Source organism: Nelumbo nucifera, chromosome 6, assembly GCF_055504915.1.
Source record: "Nelumbo nucifera cultivar China Antique chromosome 6, China Antique-T2T, whole genome shotgun sequence".
NCBI lineage: Eukaryota > Viridiplantae > Streptophyta > Magnoliopsida > Proteales > Nelumbonaceae > Nelumbo > Nelumbo nucifera.
The window spans coordinates 39,341,815-39,361,478 of NC_142654.1; the positions used below are offsets into that span (position 1 = coordinate 39,341,815).

Sequence of the window (19,664 nt, forward strand, 5' to 3'; positions counted from 1 at the left end):
CCTTTTGAATCTGGTGCATCTCCATTGAGAGGGCAAAAAATGTAATTAAAACAATACTATTAAATACATTTAAGTACATCTTATTAAGTTTTACATTTAAGTCGAGATAAATCACATTCTCTCATTGAATCCAACATTTATACTTTTATTTATCATCATTAAATTTCACTAATAAATTCATACACTAATTATTAGGGTTAATTACTTACATATACCCTGTATATTTAGGAGAAACTACTTAAATATACCCTAAACTTTCAAACCTACTTATATATACCTCATAATATGGCCCCATATAACACAAATAAGCCATCTATTAAAAAATGCAAAGCGATTAGATATGCCATTAATTTTTCTTATAATTCTGTTTTTATCCTTGTTCTTCCCTTTCTCCCCTCTCCAAGCTGAATGAATGGAGGTGATGCAAATATGGAAATATAGAAGAAGAAAATGCTAGATTGACAAAGACAACAAGATCTGACGAGAATAAATCAAAAGAAGTCATAGATTTAGAACAAGATGAACTTAAAACAAAAACAAAGTAGATGGAATGTTGAAAATACTATTCATTCATCAAGGAAATGTTATCCGAAGAAAAATAAGAAGAAAAGCGGTAACACTAAAGAAGGTATTTGAAAAGACAAAGGAACCAATCTCTAATACATTTGATTTTGCTCTGACCCAGAATGACGATTATATGATTAAATCCCATTGTTTATTCTTTTCTTAAACACCTCCCAAGAACTATGACTATTCTAATGTCCATACCAGTTAATAAACTCCTTTTGCCTTTAATAAACACATTCTCCAACCCAAACTCATTCTAACAAATAAAAATAATAAAGAACCAATTTTATTGGTTACTCCAAAGGTCGAGGGCAATGAGAGTTGAAGTTGTATCATTTTGTTCCCTCATAAAAACTTACAACCAGAATTGCTTGGGTGAGATCCTTGCTGATTTCACTCATTTGAAGTTTTTTGTACAATCTATACCTCTAATTGTGGAGTCTTAGATGAATTGGAGCGTTTGCTAAAGATCAATAAAAGACATTGGTGGCCCCTTTTTCTAGGCCAACTCTGCTTTTAACATTATCATGTCAATTAGAAATTGCAGTGGTGGTTGATTGGTTGTGCAACAAGCGGGAGAACCATCTATTCATTGTCAAAATCCCCATAAAGAGAAAAAGAGTTCTATTGGTAATGCCATAATGTTCCTACTAAGATTCCACTTTTTTGTAATATTTCAGTGGTTCCAAGTTTCAAGTGACATTGTGCATCAAGAAAATGAAGCGCTAAAGAAGCATAAAACCAAGGGTAGATTGGTTTGGCTTATCAAGTCACTACAATGAAAACCTAGAAATAATTAGTCTATTTTTTTTTTATTTACTCGACTTAGTTCTAGCAGTGGTGTTTTCAATGTTGAAGAAGAAGAAGAAGAAGAAGAAGAAGAAGGAGAGAGAGAGAGAGAGAGGGAAAAAAAGAATGAAAATGACATTTTGAAAATTTAATGAATAGTTAGGGATACTTGCGTCTTTTTACATTCAATCTATAAAACTTAACCTTGGAAAAGTCAACAAGGTATATATATGTTGTTTTTAAAATTTCAAGGTATATAAAAGTAGTTTCTCAAATATATAGGGAATCTATAAGTAATTAACCCTACTTATTAATAGAATGAAGTTTTATATTTTTAAAACAAACCTAGAAATAAAATCATATTTTCCATTAGGTGGTGGGTAAGTAGTTCAATCATTTGGGTGAAATGAATAATTTCATGATGTCATAAATAAATAATACAAACTTAGAAATATAAAAATATAAAAACAAAAAAATAAAAAAAATAAAAAAATAAAGAAATTTTGAAAAATTTGCACATGTTTCTATTATTATGTATTTGTCATATTAAAAAAATAAGTATGATAAAATAGACATAATTTTATTAATGATGGGCATGGAATATACAACTTCAACCTAATGGGAAATTATTGAAAAAACAAATACAAATCTATATCTATATCTTTACTACTATTAAAAGTGTGAAACCTTTGTTTGACTAACATTGGTCTGTCTCTCATTATGAGGATAAAAATGTAATTTTAACAACCATTTACTCCTCATTCAAATCCCTTTCATTTAAGCCCTATATTTAAGGTATTAACTCCCATTAACATTCACCGATTCTTATTCTTGACTAGAATACTTCTATTTTTGTATTTGGTCCCTCTCTAATTGTGGGGGCACAAAATGTAATTTAAATTAGTACATTTTTCCTTATTCAATTCCCTTTAAGTCTTATATTTATGGTATTAACCCATTCTTTCATTGCATCTTATATTTATTGATCATATAAATATTAATATTAAAAAGTGGGTCACAAAGAATAATCATTTTTATAGAAAAAGAAATGAAATACAAATTTAAAACCAACCAAAAATGGAGTTGTTTCATGTTTGGTGGTAAGTCAACAATTCAACCTTTTGGGTCGAATATGTAAACCGTTGGTGTCATAATTAAATAATAATAAAAACTTTAAAAGATTAGAACACATAAAAGTATAAAAAATACAAAAAAAATTATAGAAAACATTTGGGCAAATATTATTTGCTATCATCATCACAAAAAATCATCATGTGCAAATAAACTCTTACTAGTTTATTAAAATGTCATTTCAAGATTCATATAGGCCAAAAGATGACACTTCAAAATGATGAAAATGGGCAGGGGAAGCACATTATCTCTTCCTCACCTACTTTGAGTGAGAAAAAAGAAAAAGGAAAAAAGAAATATAAGTAAAGGGTTTATACAAATACGAAAAGAGAAATAGCAAAATTGTACCACAAATTAAGGAAAGAGTAATTTAGGGAGTTAGAAATGTATAAAAAGCACATGACATTCACATGAGGATTTTGCTTTTGCTTTTGTTTTTTTTTTAAGTGAACTTATGGGATGCTAGAGGTGAAATTGATATTGGAATCTGAAAATTTAGAGGGGTCTTTGTTGCAAATGAACCTATTGAAACGACAATTGAAGGATGCCATGAGGTTTGTAAAAGATTTAGGTTAAATCTGTAGTATTCCCATACCTATAGGCTATAGAGAGACAAGACAAATATGGTGACAGATATTCTTGCAAACCATGGTCACTTGAATCAATCTGGTCCCAGTGTTCGTAATAATTGGATGCTCAATTACATTAGTGATAGTGCACAATCTTGTGGTTCTCGCTTGGCAGATGACTTGGATGTCGGGTTGGAGGTTTCCTTGTTGGAAATCGAGTTAAGATTGGCCGAGTTGGGGGCAGCTCGGATGTCGAGCTATGTAGTTCTTTGGAGAGACTTGTGAGAAAACAATATCAGTTTCCTTGTTGGAAATCAAGCTAAAATTGGCCGAGCTGGGGGCAGCTCGGATGTCGAGCTATGTAGTTCTTTGGAGAGACTTGTGAGAAAACAATATCAGAATGCCCATGTTGCTTTTACTCGGGGTGGGCACTCTGATGCTTAAGTTAGTAACTTGGGAGATTTCAGAGAGTTTTAGAATGCTTAGAAGCTTAGAGAGTGCGAAAGCTGAACCGCGTGTACTTTCTCTTAGGAGAACGATGGCTTTATATAGGAGTGAGGGATTATAGATCCTTTGTAATGGATCTGAGATTCCCAGGGAGTCGCTTCTTCTAAGTCGGGAGAGAATATCTCCGTCGGTTACGTAATCTGTGCAGAGAGCTAAGGGCTGTTCGATCGACTCTGATGCAGGTGATGCGGGTAAGCCGGTTTAACGATCAAGCGTTATTACTCCAAAGAACTCGGTCTTGTTAACGAATCTATGTTATAGGTCAACGAGCACGCCTTGTAGGTCTCCATTTATACCCTACTTATCTTGGTCGATCCTCGAAGGAAGTCGCTCCTTATACGAATGTCCTTTAGGTCGGCCAGACCGAGGTACTTTAGGTTGGCCTTAGGCGAGATGCTACTAGCCGGCTTGCCGGGGTGATATTCTTACTCAGTGTCGAGGTGTCACCTGGATGCCACATGTCATGATGTTATTCGGAGAACTAAATTCTCAGTTTAGTAATTTGTTCGGTTGGTTCATAAGTCACTTGGCTCGCCCACTTAACCCGACTCAAAGACTGGCAGGACTGCAATAGGATTTAAATTTTAAAATTTAAAGGGGGCACACAAAATTCAAAATTCAAATTAGCCCCTGCACGGTGCTGCCTTTTCATCTGTTAATTCACCAATAGCGCGCCTTAGTCGTTGATCTTCCTTGCCAACAGACTATAAATAGGGGGTCCTCACCAGGGTCCCACTTGCACTATTCTGAGGCTTTCGTCGAGAGAGTGGGTGATCAGTTGGAGGAGAGTTCCGCTGGAGTACTATTGTTAGGTTGCTGAGACGTTTACTTTTCATCGGTTTCTGTTCCCCCACAACTAGTGAGCCCATTTACTTTGTAAATATATCTTCGGGTCACTTAGAGGGTAGATCATTAAACTTTTGCTAGGTAGAGAAGGGAGCCACATCGCCGGATCGGCGGGGTTCTCAGGTTGAGGCCTCGATGTCTCAGCAAGAGGTGGAGGATACCCATTTGGCCATACCGAGCTGAGCGAGGAGCGAATAATAGAGCTGTATTCAGTGTTCCAAATCCCCTATGAATTTGACTGTATTCAGCCCGGCCCAAACCAATTTCTGTGGAGTCACGACCAAAATGAATTATGTGTTTTTGAGGTGGTATTGATCGCTAGCCTCCGTTTTCCCTTGCACCCTTTTATCCCTAAGGTGCTTTTATCTTTCGGTGTCTCCTTAGGGCAACTCCATCCCAATGAAATTCGGACTCTTGTAGGATTGATTTCTCTGAGTCACCACTTAGATTTTCCCCTAGACATAGACATTTTTGTCGGGCTGTATAGCATGAAGAAAGTCCCCAGTGTCCCCTATTGCTTTTACTTGCCCTTTCGTCGTGGTTATAGGCTGTTGGGAGGCTTTCCTTCCAAAGTAAGGATTGGAAGAACAAATATTTCTTCCTTTCTCAAGAGGCCAGTTGGAATATGGATACTGTATGGCGAAAGGATTTGAGGAAGGCAGTTGATGTAGAGTTCGACAAAGATCTGCACCTTGCAGTTGAATGCCTCGTACATCAGTGGTTTCAAGTAGAAAATTTTCTAGCCGAGCCTATGCTCTTCCAGGCCGGCCAGACCCATATAGGTAGGTCGGTCGATGCGTCTCTTGCATTTATTTTCGAAATTATTTTTAGCTCGGATAACATCTCCTTTGTCTTGTTCAAATATGGCGAGTATGGCTTCACTTTTGGCAGCGACGAAGAAGAAGACTTCAAGGAAGAAAATGAGGGTTGTCGATCGTGCATCAATGGAGGATATGTCGACCAGTGCTGAGGTAAGGTCTGCAACGTTCGCCTCTAAAGTCATGGACCTTGAGAGGGGTGGCGACCTGATGTCTGTTGAGCCTGAGCTAGCTACCACATACCCAACTGCTTCCTCATTGCAGGTCGGCCAAGAGGAGCGCCCCGTCGGCCCCTACACCTCAGACATACCTCGCTTTATCCTCAACATCGATGTCTCCATCCTTGACTGCCTCACCGATCCCCTAGTAGCTCTTCGCATAGGGAGAGGCATCCTTCTTCCAGAAGGCGTGCAATGTTACAGTGGGATGGACCCTTCCGAAGTCGGTGCTAGAACGACTCGATGCATCCTTTAGGTTTGTCTTTGGCTCTCTAATGTTTTAGAAGTCTTTTCTTATTATCCTTGTTCTGACTGTTCTTTTCTTCTTTGGCAGGTGAATATAATGGGCCAAGTGTTGCTAAATCAGGTCACCTCATCCTGGAAGGAGAAACATGAGATGCAAGCGTGCATGGAGGCTTTGTAGGTCCAAATGTAGGGGGTTCAGCTCAGTGTCGAGGAAGATTGCCAACACTTTATCAGACTTAGTACCGACATGCATCATGAGCTGGTAGCTCCAGAGTCAATGATCCAAATATGAGAAGAAGAAGCACAATAACCGAAAAACTCACCAGGTAAACCAATAGCAGAAAGAGCAGAAGAAATAGCAAAAGTTACTAGTTGTCGAATGTTTTCCTCAACTATAGATGCCAGAAAATCACCTTTAACAAAAGAATCACCACCAGTAATAGATTTCTTACTCCCATGTGCTACAACAACAGTGTCGATTCCATAGGTTGATCCTTCTAGCTTTATAGGAATAATATCTTCTCTATTGGAGGCCATTTCAGCAAGAAAACAACAGTCCATGCACAAGGATATCATAGAACCAAATTCAGCAATCAAGAACTCGGGATGACAGTCTGAAAAAGGCAAGTTTTAATACCATCAAGTCTAAAACCATTCAAATATGAATCTGAAGTTTGAATCAAATAAATGGGAAGCAAGAAAACCTTAGGACGACACCAGATTTAGGGTTATAGGTTGATTGAGTCAGCCGATTGAGAGAAAACTGTGATTTACCAACATAGCAGGCGTCTTTTTCAAGAATAAGGAGATATCTTGTGTTGATCAAAACAGTCCCTAGAAATCTCCAAACCAGAAACTAAGTGTAGGATTAAGAAGAGTTTGAGAGGACCCTTCAATCTGGAGAGAAAAACTCAAGTCGTAGGCTGATGTAGAAGGCCAGGAGTCCAAAAAAGAAACTATATAGTGTTACAGCCCCAAGAAGATCAGAACTCTTTCGAAAATTTCACCAAATCAGGTGTTGTTTGTAGGTAGAATAGATCAGGTCTAGGCGACACCAACTCTGAAGTCCAAAGCTGTTGCAATCCAAAAGAGAAAACTGTACAGTGTTGTCGCCCCAAGAAGAAGACCAGAACTCCTTCGAAAATTCACCAAATCGGATATTGTTTGTAGGAAGAGTAGATCAGGTCTGGGCGACACCAGATCTGAAGTTTGGCTTCAAACCAATGTCTCACAAGAGAGATCTAACGAAATCTCTCTTGCTAGTTATGCAAAGAAGACAAAAATGATTGATCAAAACAACCTTAATATGACAAGATTACTGCTTCTAGTGAGTTTCATGAGAGAGAGAGAAAATAGATCAGAAAGCAACCTGCTCTGATGCCATGTTAAATCTTAGAGGTGTCAAGAATGAATGACCCCCACCTCAAAGAGTCTCTTATATATTAAAAATATGTACAATTATAAGAATGCCCATATAGGGTTGAAAGAGAAAAGAGGAATAAGAAGTATAAGTAGTGTACAACAAGGATTATTATTAAAATTAACTTTGATGCCTCACGTCTGGAAGGAGGTCTATGTACCATTGCTACTCTTGTTAGGAATCACTTAGGTCAAATTTTGGATTTTAAAGCTTACAGACTTGGGCTGCGTGAAAAGCCCATAATTTGGCATTAATTTTCAAAAATTATCCCCTCATAATTGAAGGTGACTCTAAGCTAGTGATATCTTTCCTTAAGCGGATTATGCCTTGTTCATGGAACATACAAAAAATGTCATCCAATACTGTTGTGAGTTGAACGAGAGGTGTGAGAAGGGAATCATCTACAATCATGTATTTTGGGAGGCGAACCAGGCTACAGATTGGCTGGCCCACCTTGCATATGAAGTCTAGTTGTCGACCGATGATTGTTTCTTTGAACTTGTGTAAGCTTCCTTGGTCTCTTGCTTTTGGTTGTTCTAGTGACCTATGGGATCGTGCTACCCCTGTCTTGTGTAGCCCCCTCAGGATTTATCAAAAAAAATAAAAAACTTGTAAAAGTTACAATTAGATTCCATTTTCCAAATCGGGAGCTTACCCATGTTGGCTCCTTTCCTAAGCCCCCATATATATACATGCCATAAATACTTTATTTGTATATATATATATTTGGTAAAATATTATACCATGTATGGAAAATACTAAATGGCCTAGACGAGTTCAGTTTCTGTTACTGCAAGTCTGTGCTCACACCATTCAAACAGTGTCTTGCAACCTTGCATTGGGAATATCTCCCCATAAAATAAGCACCTAAGTATGGAGATATTCCCCATGCAAGGCTGTATAGGCTGTTCAAACGGGTGTTGCACTGACTGAAACTGATCCCGAGTGTGAGCTTGATGTGGGTTCGGACTGGGCTTGATAGAAAAATGGCTCCTTAGGTCGGGGATGGGGATTGAGGTCCCTACCCCGCCCCAACCCCGATTTTATATTATGTATAATACATTTTATTTATATTAAATATATTATTATATATCAAAACATATTTAAAATATTATTTATAATTTAAAATTTTTATTTATTTTAAGTAAATTTATTTTTAAGAAAATATTGTTATCCAAAAACATTTCGAGAATTCAGGTCCCCATAGGGAACCCATATCCCCATCGAGGATCAGGGATGGAGGACAAATTTTATCCCCAAGGAGAATCGAATTAATTTTAGAATTGGGTCAAAGACGGGAATATGATCCCCATCCCGAACCCGCCCGTTTCCATTCCTATCCCCAGGCCTGGAAATTTGCAGGCTAAGCCTGACTGGACCATAAATGATCATCCCTAACTACTCCCGTTGTGTAGCCCCATGGAGAGTAAAAAAGAAACACAACCCACATCAGAGAAAACCCACTCGGATGTAACCTTTATGTTTTTCTCGTTTAGCTATATAATTACAAGGCTCCCAAACTTGGGTTGAACATAAACCAACTGTAACCAAAAACAACAGAACCAATCTTCAGGATAAAAAGAAAAGAGAGAATCAAAGAATTAGCAAAAGAAAAACAGTTCGTTACCAACTGAAACGATCTATCGTCAACCAACACCTTCAAACCACACTCTTCACCTCCTACAAAGACGCAAAGATTGCATCTTATGCTACAAAGTCAATCAAACTGAAAGATTGTAAGATCAGACCTACTGCGTTCTCATGGATAGTTGGAAAAAATGGTAACAATCCAGAAGAGAACTCCAAACTGATGGCCATGGTCAGAAGAAAGTCGAATTCAACTGTGAAGGGACCGGTCTGATGTATTGTCACATTTTTCAGGGGATAATAGCCATGAAGCAGACCAGAGATTGGAAAGGATCCAAATTCCAGAAGTTGTGTTCCACTTCTACAAGTTGTTTCCTTGTTCCCTGCTGTTTCCCACTGAACGAAAGCATAGAAAATAGTCTCCAACATTCAGATTTCACGTCCACAACTCAGATATGGTTTCCTCCATCAAATCTTCTAGAATGGCTTCTCCCATTTCGGAACCAATATTCTCTGTGTCAAGTTTGAGGTCCATCCATGCTCCTGATTTAGCCATGTCCTTTCCAACAATCTGGTCCAGTGTTTGTTGTGGCAGCTGTGGTTGGATATGCCAATCCATGCCTTCCCATACTTCGTCGATGATATGTTTCCCCACAGGCACTGGACGGGTGTTGGGTTTGACAAATGAAACCCAAGGGGTGCAACTAAAATAGCACTGATACATCTCGACAAGGATTTCATTAATACAATCAAAGAGGAGCTTCCGATCACCACAAAGTTGGGAAGTGATCACCTCTACTTCGTCGAACAAGGAAGGCTCAAGTATGTAGTCTGAGGAATGACATCCCCTCAAGAATTCACCTGATGAGCTCAACCCAGATGCTTCCAACACTGCACTTACATACTTAAAAATAGACCTCTTGTTTTCCATGCAACTCCTCGAATTGATTTCTGGAGCATAAGTTGTTAAGACTGGAGCTGAGGAGTCTTCACAAAAATTAATATGTAGTGGTTGAATTGGTGGTTCAGCTACAGATATTTGATTGGATGAAATCCATCTAAGATTCAATATAGAAGCAAATAAAAAAAAAAAAAGGATGAGAAGTGTTATTATTCTTTGTAGAAAGCATACCAAACTGGGATGGAATGCTGGCAGGGCTGATAATATCTTCTAAGAGTGGATCAAGAACAGATACTGGACTTGGCTGTTCTACTCTTTTGTCGATTCCTTCCAGATCTACTTTCTCAATGAGTAGAGAGCTTGACAATGGAGAACTTAATGGAGGTGTTGACGACTGATTCTCTTTAGGTGATTCCTGGAAAAGAATAAAGGTTTGGTTACAAAAGACTCTCTTAAGGAACTCAAGGAACATTCACATAAGACATTACTATATAGTTGACAGAAAATGGAGAAAAATATCTTCTTGAGGAACATAATTTACCGGTCTTGACCATTCAGAAGATACTTCTTCCTCATTGATTTTGGTTGTGTCAGTTCTCTGGTTGGTCCTGCTGTTGGGATTATTACTACTTAGCTCTGAGGGCTCATCCAGGACATTGCTTTCTGCAGATAAAGTATCGGCTACTTCCACAATAACCAAATTACCTGAAGAAATTTTAAGATCTGCTAAGTCAAGTGCACATATGTAAACAAGGAAACTGGTGTAAACACTCCTTAGTTTTTACTGTAAACTGGAGGATAGAGAAAGCAATACCTTTTGGACTTGGCACTTCTTTAACAGTACAGGTGCTTTCAATCTCCTCTGACACATTCAGATTTAAGTTGGAGACGTTCATTTGGCTGTCAGGTTTACTGTTATCAGGGCATGGTGGAGTTTCTATATTCTTCTTCAATGGACTTAGACAAATTCCATCTCTAACATTGTCATAATGGGAAGACCTCATCTGTGCATTTACAGAGCTATTTTCCCCATCCCTAGCAGGACTGAATATTGGTGACAAGTTATATTCAGGCAGAGAGAGAATCCTTCCCAATTTTTTTGTCACTGGCCTGCTTGACAAATACTCATCTTCATCTTCAGTGATGAACATATCTACAAGATGTTTCTTAGCCTCACTGTAGATGTTTGATTCTCTTTCTTTGCAATATTCAGCGGTTGCCATGTTTAAATTTTCATAGCTACCAATACCACTTGAAACATTCTTGTGTCCATTTCTTAATTCATGATCTTTTGGCTTGCCCTTCTTGACATTGGTGGAGGGTTTCATAAACTTTTCAACATGGAAATGGGAACTACTTGGCAGTCCCTTTCCAAACATCTCTGTTGTAGTTTCTTTTCCACCACTACTTGAATGCTGATTCTTGTAAGGAATGGTATGTCTCATAGCAACCATGGGAGTTCCATCTCCTTCCTTTCTTTCTCCCATGGCATGCTTTAACCTTCTTTTTATTTCTCTAAGAGAAAAATGTGAGGTGAGTTCCATGCTCAGCTCTTCATTTCTCAGGCTGTAATGAGATTGTGGTGAGTAGCCGCAATGAGTTTCAGAATATCGCACGGCTGTTGTAGGCTTCAAAATGACTATTTTACTGGAAGCCTGAGGACTTTCACTTTCCACTGATGGGTCTTTGACTCGAGACTTCTTCCTCCTGAAAAAATTATGCATTTTCTGTTTCTGAATATTTTTGCCATGGATAAGCTCTTCACGTCGACTTGAGTTACTAATTTCTTCTTCTGACAACTTCTCCTCTGCTAATAGTTCAGTTTGTTCAACTTTCTCAGCCTGTGAATCCTGTAGCTCTTGAACATATTTTGTAAATAGTGAGTTTGGATTCTGTAGAAGTTTTAGAAATAATTCCTTGTTTGTGTTAAGTATTTCTATGGCATCAATAAATTGATTGAACTGGTGGATTTCCCTATCTCCAGTTAGTTGTTTAACATTAATGGATTTCTGGCTTAGAAATCTCTTAGTAGCTTCATTCAGCTTTTCTTGGAGAATAGAATGTTGTTGAATCAACAGCATGTTGATCCCATCAAGCTGGTTGCAAGTCTCACATTGAGTATTTCTTTGTACATCAAAAGGATCTCTTTCACTGTCATGCCGCAGAGGTATTTCCAGATGTTGATGGATCTGGCTAAAGAACTCTTCCATCAGTGCAGCTAGATTGATGTTGTTTAGAGATTCTTCCACTGAATCTGGGTGAAAAGGCTGCTGATGTTCCAAGCTTGTAGAAGCTTTCAACTCATGGGTGTTGTTTACATCACAATCATTGTTGCAACTACTGTTTCTCTGTTTATGATTCTTCCCCTTGTGACCCTTGCCTCCTAAATCACATTGTATTTGTTCTAATGAAGCACTGGTTATCTGCTTATTTTGGTGTTTCTCATATGACATCTGCTCTTCCATGTGTTTCTTCACACTTTTCATATCACTATCAACTTCATGTATCTTACTTTTGTCAACATCCTGAAAATTTGAAATGAATAACACCATTTCATTTAGATTACCTGCTTGGAACGTGTACTGCATATGCAAATTAAGCTAAAGCATGGGACAGTAAAGGATGGAAAGCTTTTCAGTTACACATCTGGGTAGCTTTGAAAAAGTGGAAACAAAAATCAAATGAAAAGGATAAGAAAGGAAGAACGGACTACATTTCTAAGATGCAGCTTAGCCATATGACCAAAATTGGTATTTAAAAGCTCCAATATCTGTATTTGCATAATTGGATAAAATGAGTACAGGTTGTCATCTACTGTAAGAAGAAATGATCTTTTCTGTAGCATTAAGAAGCAAAAAATGATGAACATTCTTGGTTAAGGTTCCTCTCAACATTAACCAAACAGTCCTTGGATGACTTTAAAAACATATAAAGAGGAAATTAGAATAATTTGGTGTTCTCTAGATTTTAATTGCGTGTATTCCATAGTTAAGACTAGACATGGTCTTTAGAATGCCTGTAGTTTCCACAAGTCTATCCTTAAACTCCTTTTGTAAACAAAATAACTTGTTCATGGGCTAGCATGTTTCAACCAGATCTATATTACATTAGATAGGGCCTTCGGAGGCTCCTCAAGTGGGTGAAAACAAGTGAAAATTGAAATGGAAGTTTGTAGATGGCACACTGTAACATAAAGCATAAAGCAAACACTACTGTGTTACCAATTAGTTGAACCATTGAACCGATTTTGTCCTGAACCAATTGCAATTTTGGTCCACTGATCAATCTGTCTTTTTAATTGGAATTATTGATTGTATGCAGCATCATCTTATATAGGGAAGGGAACTACATTAAAGCTCAGAATTCCATTTCTAAGCTATGTTGTTTCTTCCTCTTTGATATATTTTTAATCGACTATCAGAAGAAAAATAATTTGGCTTCTTGGATATAGTGAAATACATATTCCAAAACTAACTTACTGAAAAAACAAATAAAAAAAAAGGGATGAGAGTTCAAAAATCATATGTTTCTGGGGTGGAGTGGGGTAAGTTGACTTGGATGGTGTGGTGGTGACTCAGAAACTAACCAACTTATTTACAAGAAAACAAGTATGAGAAATAAAACTTGGGAGTTCTACTGAATCTACTATTTTGTTACGCTGTCCTTGATGGTTTAAAAAAGAAGGATCTAAATGCATCTTGTATGACCTTTATCGGGTCAAACAAAAAGGGCCCATTAGTTTTCCCAGAAAGTAAGTGAAGAAACTTTTGAAACAAGTGTTTAGTTGGCCTGACAAAGTAGGTCTGTCCCATTTTCTTGACTCCTAAAATTTTCCTTTAAATGATGGTTATGTTTTCCTCACAAAACTATCTTTAATTGCAAGAAAGTTTAATGCAGATTGCAACATGGGTAAGTAGGGCCCAATAGCAATTGATTTTTAAATTATTTATGAAAAAAATATTTTCTTTAATTTTCTGTTCTTTTCTAATCTTGTTTTACTTTCTTATATTTTCTTGGCAACCAAATGAATCCACAGGATGCACAAAGCATGCATTTAATTGGAATAATAGATATTTTGTCAAGACTTACATCAGTGTCTCCACACTTTTTGTCAGGAACATTCAGCAAGTTAAGTTTATTCCTTGAATATCCAGCATCTGCAGAAAGAAAAGAAAATTAAAAGAAAAACAATTAACAGCTCCAACATTCAATATAGAATCTCAAAGGATAAAAACAAATCCACATGTAACATCAGTTCAGGTGCTAACGTTATATTAAATGTTAGCTTAACCACCATGAGCATGCTATTTCCTTAATGGCATAATACACTTTACTGTGGAGTGATATAACAGTTGGGTTAGAGTGAAAAAACGGATAGGTGATTGTTAACAGCTGTTATTTTTTCCTATGTATAGTACCACAGGGGTACTATTGTACTTTTACTCCTTTTTATTTTATTTGCTGTTGCCCTAGTATATATATTAAAAAAGCTGCGCAGCCAGCGGTATCTTTTTGCTCTCAGTTCTCTCTTCTCTCTTCTTCTCTCTCTCTTTTCTCTCTTCTTCCATTTTTCTCTCCTACATAACATGGTATCAGAGCGGGACTATCAGATCTGAAAGGAGAAGTCGAGTGAACAGTTTTCTTTCTTCTTCACACCAGATTTCCAGATCTGCTGCCCTCATCTGCCATTCGGCTGATTGAAGATCTCACACACTGAAGTAACTTTTCTCTCTCTCTCTTACCTTTTTTTCTGGTCGTGTGCCAGGGCAGAACCTGTACTAGGTCTGCCGATTGGATGTGAGGTGATCAGCACCTCTCTCTTACCTTTTTTGTGGAGTATGTCCTAGATTTACTCTAGGATACAGGAAAAATGGGAGTGAAGCCAGTTGATTCCCCTATTGATCCTAACCATAAATTAGGTGACAGCCAAGGTGAACCTATCAAGGATGTGAAACAGTTTCAGAGACTTATAGGAAGATTGTTATATCTTTCTATGACCCGCCCAAACATTGATTATGCAGTTGGTGTCCTTAGCCAGTTCATACATACCCCTATGACCACTCATCTTGAAGTAGCAGAAAGAATCCTCCGATACCTTAAAAGGTTTCAAGTGCTGGCTTGTTGTTTCAAAGGCACGGACATTTGAAAGTTTAAGTGTATACTGATGCAGATTGGGCAGGATCCCTAAATGACAGAAAGTCAACTAGTGGCTATTGTACCTTCATAGGAGGAAATCTAGTTACCTGGAGAAGCAAAAAGCAAAGTGTGGTAGCTAGATCTAGTGTTGGAGCTGAATATGGAGCAATGGCTCATGGAGTGGCTGAAATTATGTGGATAAAGAATCTGTTGAGTGAGTTGGGTTTTCCAGTGGACAGACCTATCCTATTCTGTGATAACAAAGCAGCCATAAACATTGCTGCTAACCCTGTACTACATGATAGAACTAAACACATCGAAGTCGACAAACATTTTATTAGAGAGAAGGTTATCACAGGGGAAGTGTGTACTCCTTATGTCAGCTCTGAGGATCAACTTGCAGACATCTTTACAAAAGGACTACACCACTCACGACATCATGATTTATGTGACAAGTTGGGCATGATTGACATCTATGTCCCAACTTGAGGGGGAGTGTTCACAGCTGTTATTTTTTCCTATATATAATACCGCAGGGGTACTATTGTACTTCTACTCCTTTTTATTTTAGTTGTTGTCGCCCTAGTATATATAGTAAAAAAGCTGTGCCGCCAGCAGTATCTTTTTGCTCTCAATTCTCTCTTCTTCTCTCTCTCTTTTCTCTCTTCTTCCATTCTTCTCTCCTGCATAACAGTGATTAATTTTCTATAACAGTTACCTTTTCGAAGACAATAAAAATGAAAATAGTTTTTCTCAATGGTGTTCTGATCTTAAAGGTGTCATTGCTATTTGCTAGCAGCTTTGGGTTTTTTTTTTTTTTGTTTGATAGATAACAGCTTTGGGATGTTACTATTTGCAAATACATTTTAACAAGGAAGCTAAATTCTTCAGGGATGCATTCAATCTTACTCCAGATAAATGAAAAGAGATCTAGGGTGCTATTGGCAGTGTGATAGCAAAGCTATCCATAAGAGAATTGGAACAACTTTGAAGTAGAGTACCTTATGAACTCAAATGCATAAAGAATGCCAGAGTTGAGACAGCATTTATATATGTTTCTTACCAGAAGCATTCCTGCTCCCACGCCTCCTATCAGATAGCAGTTTTAGAGTGAAATGACCCTGGCGGAAGTCAAAAATACTAATCAAGCCCCAAATACACCCCAACTGGTCTTTTTCACGCCGAGGACGTCGTTTTTGTGACCTTTTCGCCATATTGAATGACTATTTAACTTTACCACCTGGTGTTGAGCCAAATCGACTGCACTAACATCATCCTAATGAAGGAAAGACAAGGAGAAAATACAGTTAAAAAGTTAGCAATAACTTGTTAAAGAAAATGATGTTTTTCCAACATAAATATGCTAATATACAAAACATTGATAAAGTCCTGTGCTAGTAGAACAAAGGGATGAAGACAGAGAACCACAACTACCATAACCACAAGCATCAAAAACAGTTATAGAGACATCAATATACAGAAAAAAAAAATAACTATCAAATAATATGATTATGAGGACTTTCTAGTAAACTGGAAAGACCAAAGTTAGGCAAAGTTATAATTATACATCAAAACCAATAACATCTCCAGTATCTGCATTCTACCAAATAAGCCCAAAGGCCAGAGGACAATCAGAGAAGATAGCAGGAGAAACTGGTGCATTTTAATTACAAAACTTGAGATGTAAGCATCTCCTCAGCACTTCATCTCCCTAGCCAATCATTTTCAGAAGAGACAAAAAAATGACAAATGAGCAATTCAATTTATTGATTCACTATAAACCAAGACAATTTTCATAAAACTGGAATTTTTGGAACCAGAAATCATAGCCAGAAGGTATTGGGTCAGGCCTGAGCCAAGTCACTGAGAGTAGCAGCCTAGCAGGTCTGTATATATATATATATATATATATATATATATATATATATATATATAAAGATTTCTCCGATCAAGCACAAGCAAACAATTATACATTCAGTTTTTTATCACATCTCTGATTAATCATCTGGATTTCATTAACCAAATGCATAACTATTCTCTTCTCCGCAATGAAGCATGGTCATTGCAGGTACCTGGGTCTAGTCATGTGAGTGACTGAGTCACCAAGATACAACAATTCAGGCAGAAACAAAGAGGATATGAAGAAAGATTTAAAAAAAAAATAGCAAGCAAGAATTATCTTAAGTATTTTCTTTAATAAAAAATGAAAACAGAGAAAAGGGATACCTGAAATTATGAGAATTAATTTCAGTAGGTGGAAGAAGATGAAGAGAAGAAGCGGAGGGAGATATCTCTGAAGGAAGAACAACACCAAGTTCCAATTCCAGACTGCAAGCTTTCTAAGGAGGTAAAGCAATAGCAATGGATTCCAACAAAAGAATGGAATATCTCTTTCTTCTTCTGGTAAAACGGATATTCCTTCGACTGAAAGACCAAATAGGATAACTAAAGCTGCTCTGACTTCCAGGATCAAAGATAGAGAGATTACTTCAACAATTCGTCCACGCAAACTTCAATTCTAAACAGTAAATAAGTAAAAGCTTGGCAGGACCTTGCTTTACAATTTTAGCAGAATCCAGAATCTCCCTCCTCTCTGCATTTTCGGGTAATTTACGTATAAGCAAACCAATTTCAATCACTAAATTCACCTCCAATAAAGCTCATGTGGAAATCACAATTCTCAGTCCTTTAACGTCAAGTTTTCTCATCTTTCCGAGTAACAGACTGAAATCTTAAACTTCTAGTCTTCTACTACAGAAGTCAGAAGATCCTCCCAAAGCATCAATCAAGGTTTTCTTTCTTTCCTGAACTAGGAAAACGGAAGGATAATAAAAAAAAAAAACCAATTCAGGACATGTTCAGAATTCACCCCTCGTCTTCCATTTCTCAAATACAGAGCTTACTGAAAAAGAAAAGAAATCCTCATAACCAAAACTCACTTTCTGTTAAAAAAAAAATATCTTTTTGACGTGATACACCGACCAAAAAGAGAAACCCAAAAATAAAGATTGACTGTTTTTTTAAGAAGGAAAATCTAGGTGGCCGCGATTAGAGACTGTGGAAAGTGAAAGAAACAGCAGAGGAGATAGGAGGAGGAAGAAGAAGAAGAATCAAACAGAGAAATGAAAAGCAGCCAAGAAGAATAGTTGGTACTGGTGCTTTATGACGTTGCGTGGTGGGAGTAGACTCCATGAACATGACACTTGGGGCAATGACATCGACAACAAATTCAACGGCCCCCACCTTCCACTACTCTGCTCGAATCTCCTTCGCTTCATTTTCAAGAAAAATCGTCTCTGCAATTCCACGTTCGATCCATCGATTTCTGGTTTCTCTCTCACGTGTACTGGTGTTTACGCATGCACAATGCAATACCTGTCGCTTGCTGATTGGTTACTTCAAGAACTGCTTACAGCAAATCCGGATTCATCATCCATTCAAGGGAGGATGGGAATAGAATATGTGGGGAAGGACAAATCTGTCATTATCAGAATTTTTTAAGGGGTTGTGGTGGGGTCATCAGACAATAACTTTTGAGTTGAAACGTTTTAATCCGACGGTTTGGATCTAAGGAGGACGGAGGATGCCACAACCTATTTTTTTATGTTTTCCTTTTTTGGTTGAAGATGATAAACACCGTACGACTACGGAGTCTTCGGTGATTCGGTACCAAACGGAAATATTTCAATCGGATAAGTCGGTAGAATATTACCGTTTTCTCTTCTTCTCGTCATCGAGCGTCACTTCTACGTTGTTAAATGACAGAACCACCCTCGAATAATAGTAAATTCCTTCATTTCTTATTGGAATTTGATTATCAAAATGCAATATACCGGGTACGAGTTACCCGATCCAAAAGTCTCCCCCAGAAAGATCCATTCTGCAACAGATCACGGATCCCTTCTCACCACCCACCGACGAGATGACCCAAAATCCCAAATTATAAGTGGGATCCTTCTCCAATGTGAAACACGTGGTAACTATGAGGTAAAACGCTCCCTAAATCAAAGTAGGTGTTTGGCATCAATGTTTTTTTGTAAGGGCTGATATTTGGTTAGTCGTTTTTTCAAAGAATATTTGGGGTAAGTATGTGATCCATCTCAGAAATCTGAAATTATAGTCTCCTTTTAGTCTATTAGTAGTCTCTTATAAATCGTATCTTGTACGTAAATTTAACATCGATCCATGGTCAAGATTTATCCCACCTATAAGGTGGAATTAAGATTTCTAGGGATGGATTGAACAATAAAATATTTTCTCCCACTTAAAAATGAGAAAAAGGTGTGATTTGAGAGAATGCACTTTTGAATTGTTTTCTACCATTGTTAGTATATATTAATATGATATTGAAATTTGAAAAATGCCTATGTGATACCAACATCAATAATATTAAATAAAAAATCCGAAAAAACCATTTTCTGAAAAAACAAAATATTTATACAGCACCATTTTCTAAGAAAACACCTAACACCTCTCAGTAAACAGCATTGATTTCAAACATCGTTTTAATCTCACTTTTGCAGTGACACGTGTCTCAAAGATAACATGTATAATGAGTGATACATGTTCCTGCCGTACATCAGGAACATTGTTGTAGTTTAAAATATTGATATTCTCGATATATAACTGGATGCTTATGGTCAGATGTGTCGTGGTCAGCAAACTGGACTCATTTGGATGTACTCCCAACAAAACACGTTTCATCACTCTTCCAACATGATCTGACACCGTCATTTCATGATGAGATGTGCGGTGTCAGATCTAGTTGAAAGCAGGGACGGGTTTTTTTGTTAGCAATCCCAACCCATGGGAGCCCCTTTGGGATATGCATATGTCAATACTGTCGGTCACACATGTTTGGGCCGGGTAGGGTTGAAGACAAAGTGGGCTGGGCCCCCACCACTATGAAAAGAAGAAAAAACAATTAAA

General features: G+C 37.5%; 1 protein-coding gene and 1 long non-coding RNA gene across 4 annotated transcripts; one reads left to right on the plus strand and one right to left on the minus strand.

Moving 5' to 3' along the window:
• Positions 1-321: 321 nt before the first annotated feature.
• Positions 322-8,729, plus strand: LOC148790786 (uncharacterized). The gene is made up of 2 exons (XR_016077475.1): positions 322-5,701; positions 5,780-8,729. It is a non-coding gene; the product is annotated as an uncharacterized LOC148790786 (long non-coding RNA).
• LOC104586374 (uncharacterized) lies at positions 8,561-18,028 on the minus strand. 3 transcript variants are annotated; one of them, XM_010243584.3, is made up of 7 exons: positions 16,962-18,028; positions 15,799-16,011; positions 13,689-13,756; positions 10,414-12,124; positions 10,141-10,304; positions 9,831-10,014; positions 8,561-9,649 (listed from the first exon to the last, which is right to left on the minus strand). In XM_010243584.3, the coding sequence occupies exons 2-7, from the start codon at positions 15,947-15,949 to the stop codon at positions 9,135-9,137; spliced, it is 2,793 nt and encodes a 930-aa protein (XP_010241886.1). In that variant the 5' UTR covers positions 15,950-16,011; positions 16,962-18,028; the 3' UTR covers positions 8,561-9,134. The 3 variants fall into 3 exon arrangements, with proteins under 3 accessions (XP_010241886.1, XP_010241883.1, XP_088746124.1); XM_010243581.3 differs by having other exon boundaries at positions 8,561-9,727; XM_088889998.1 differs by having other exon boundaries at positions 9,583-9,756.
• Positions 18,029-19,664: the final 1,636 nt, after the last annotated feature.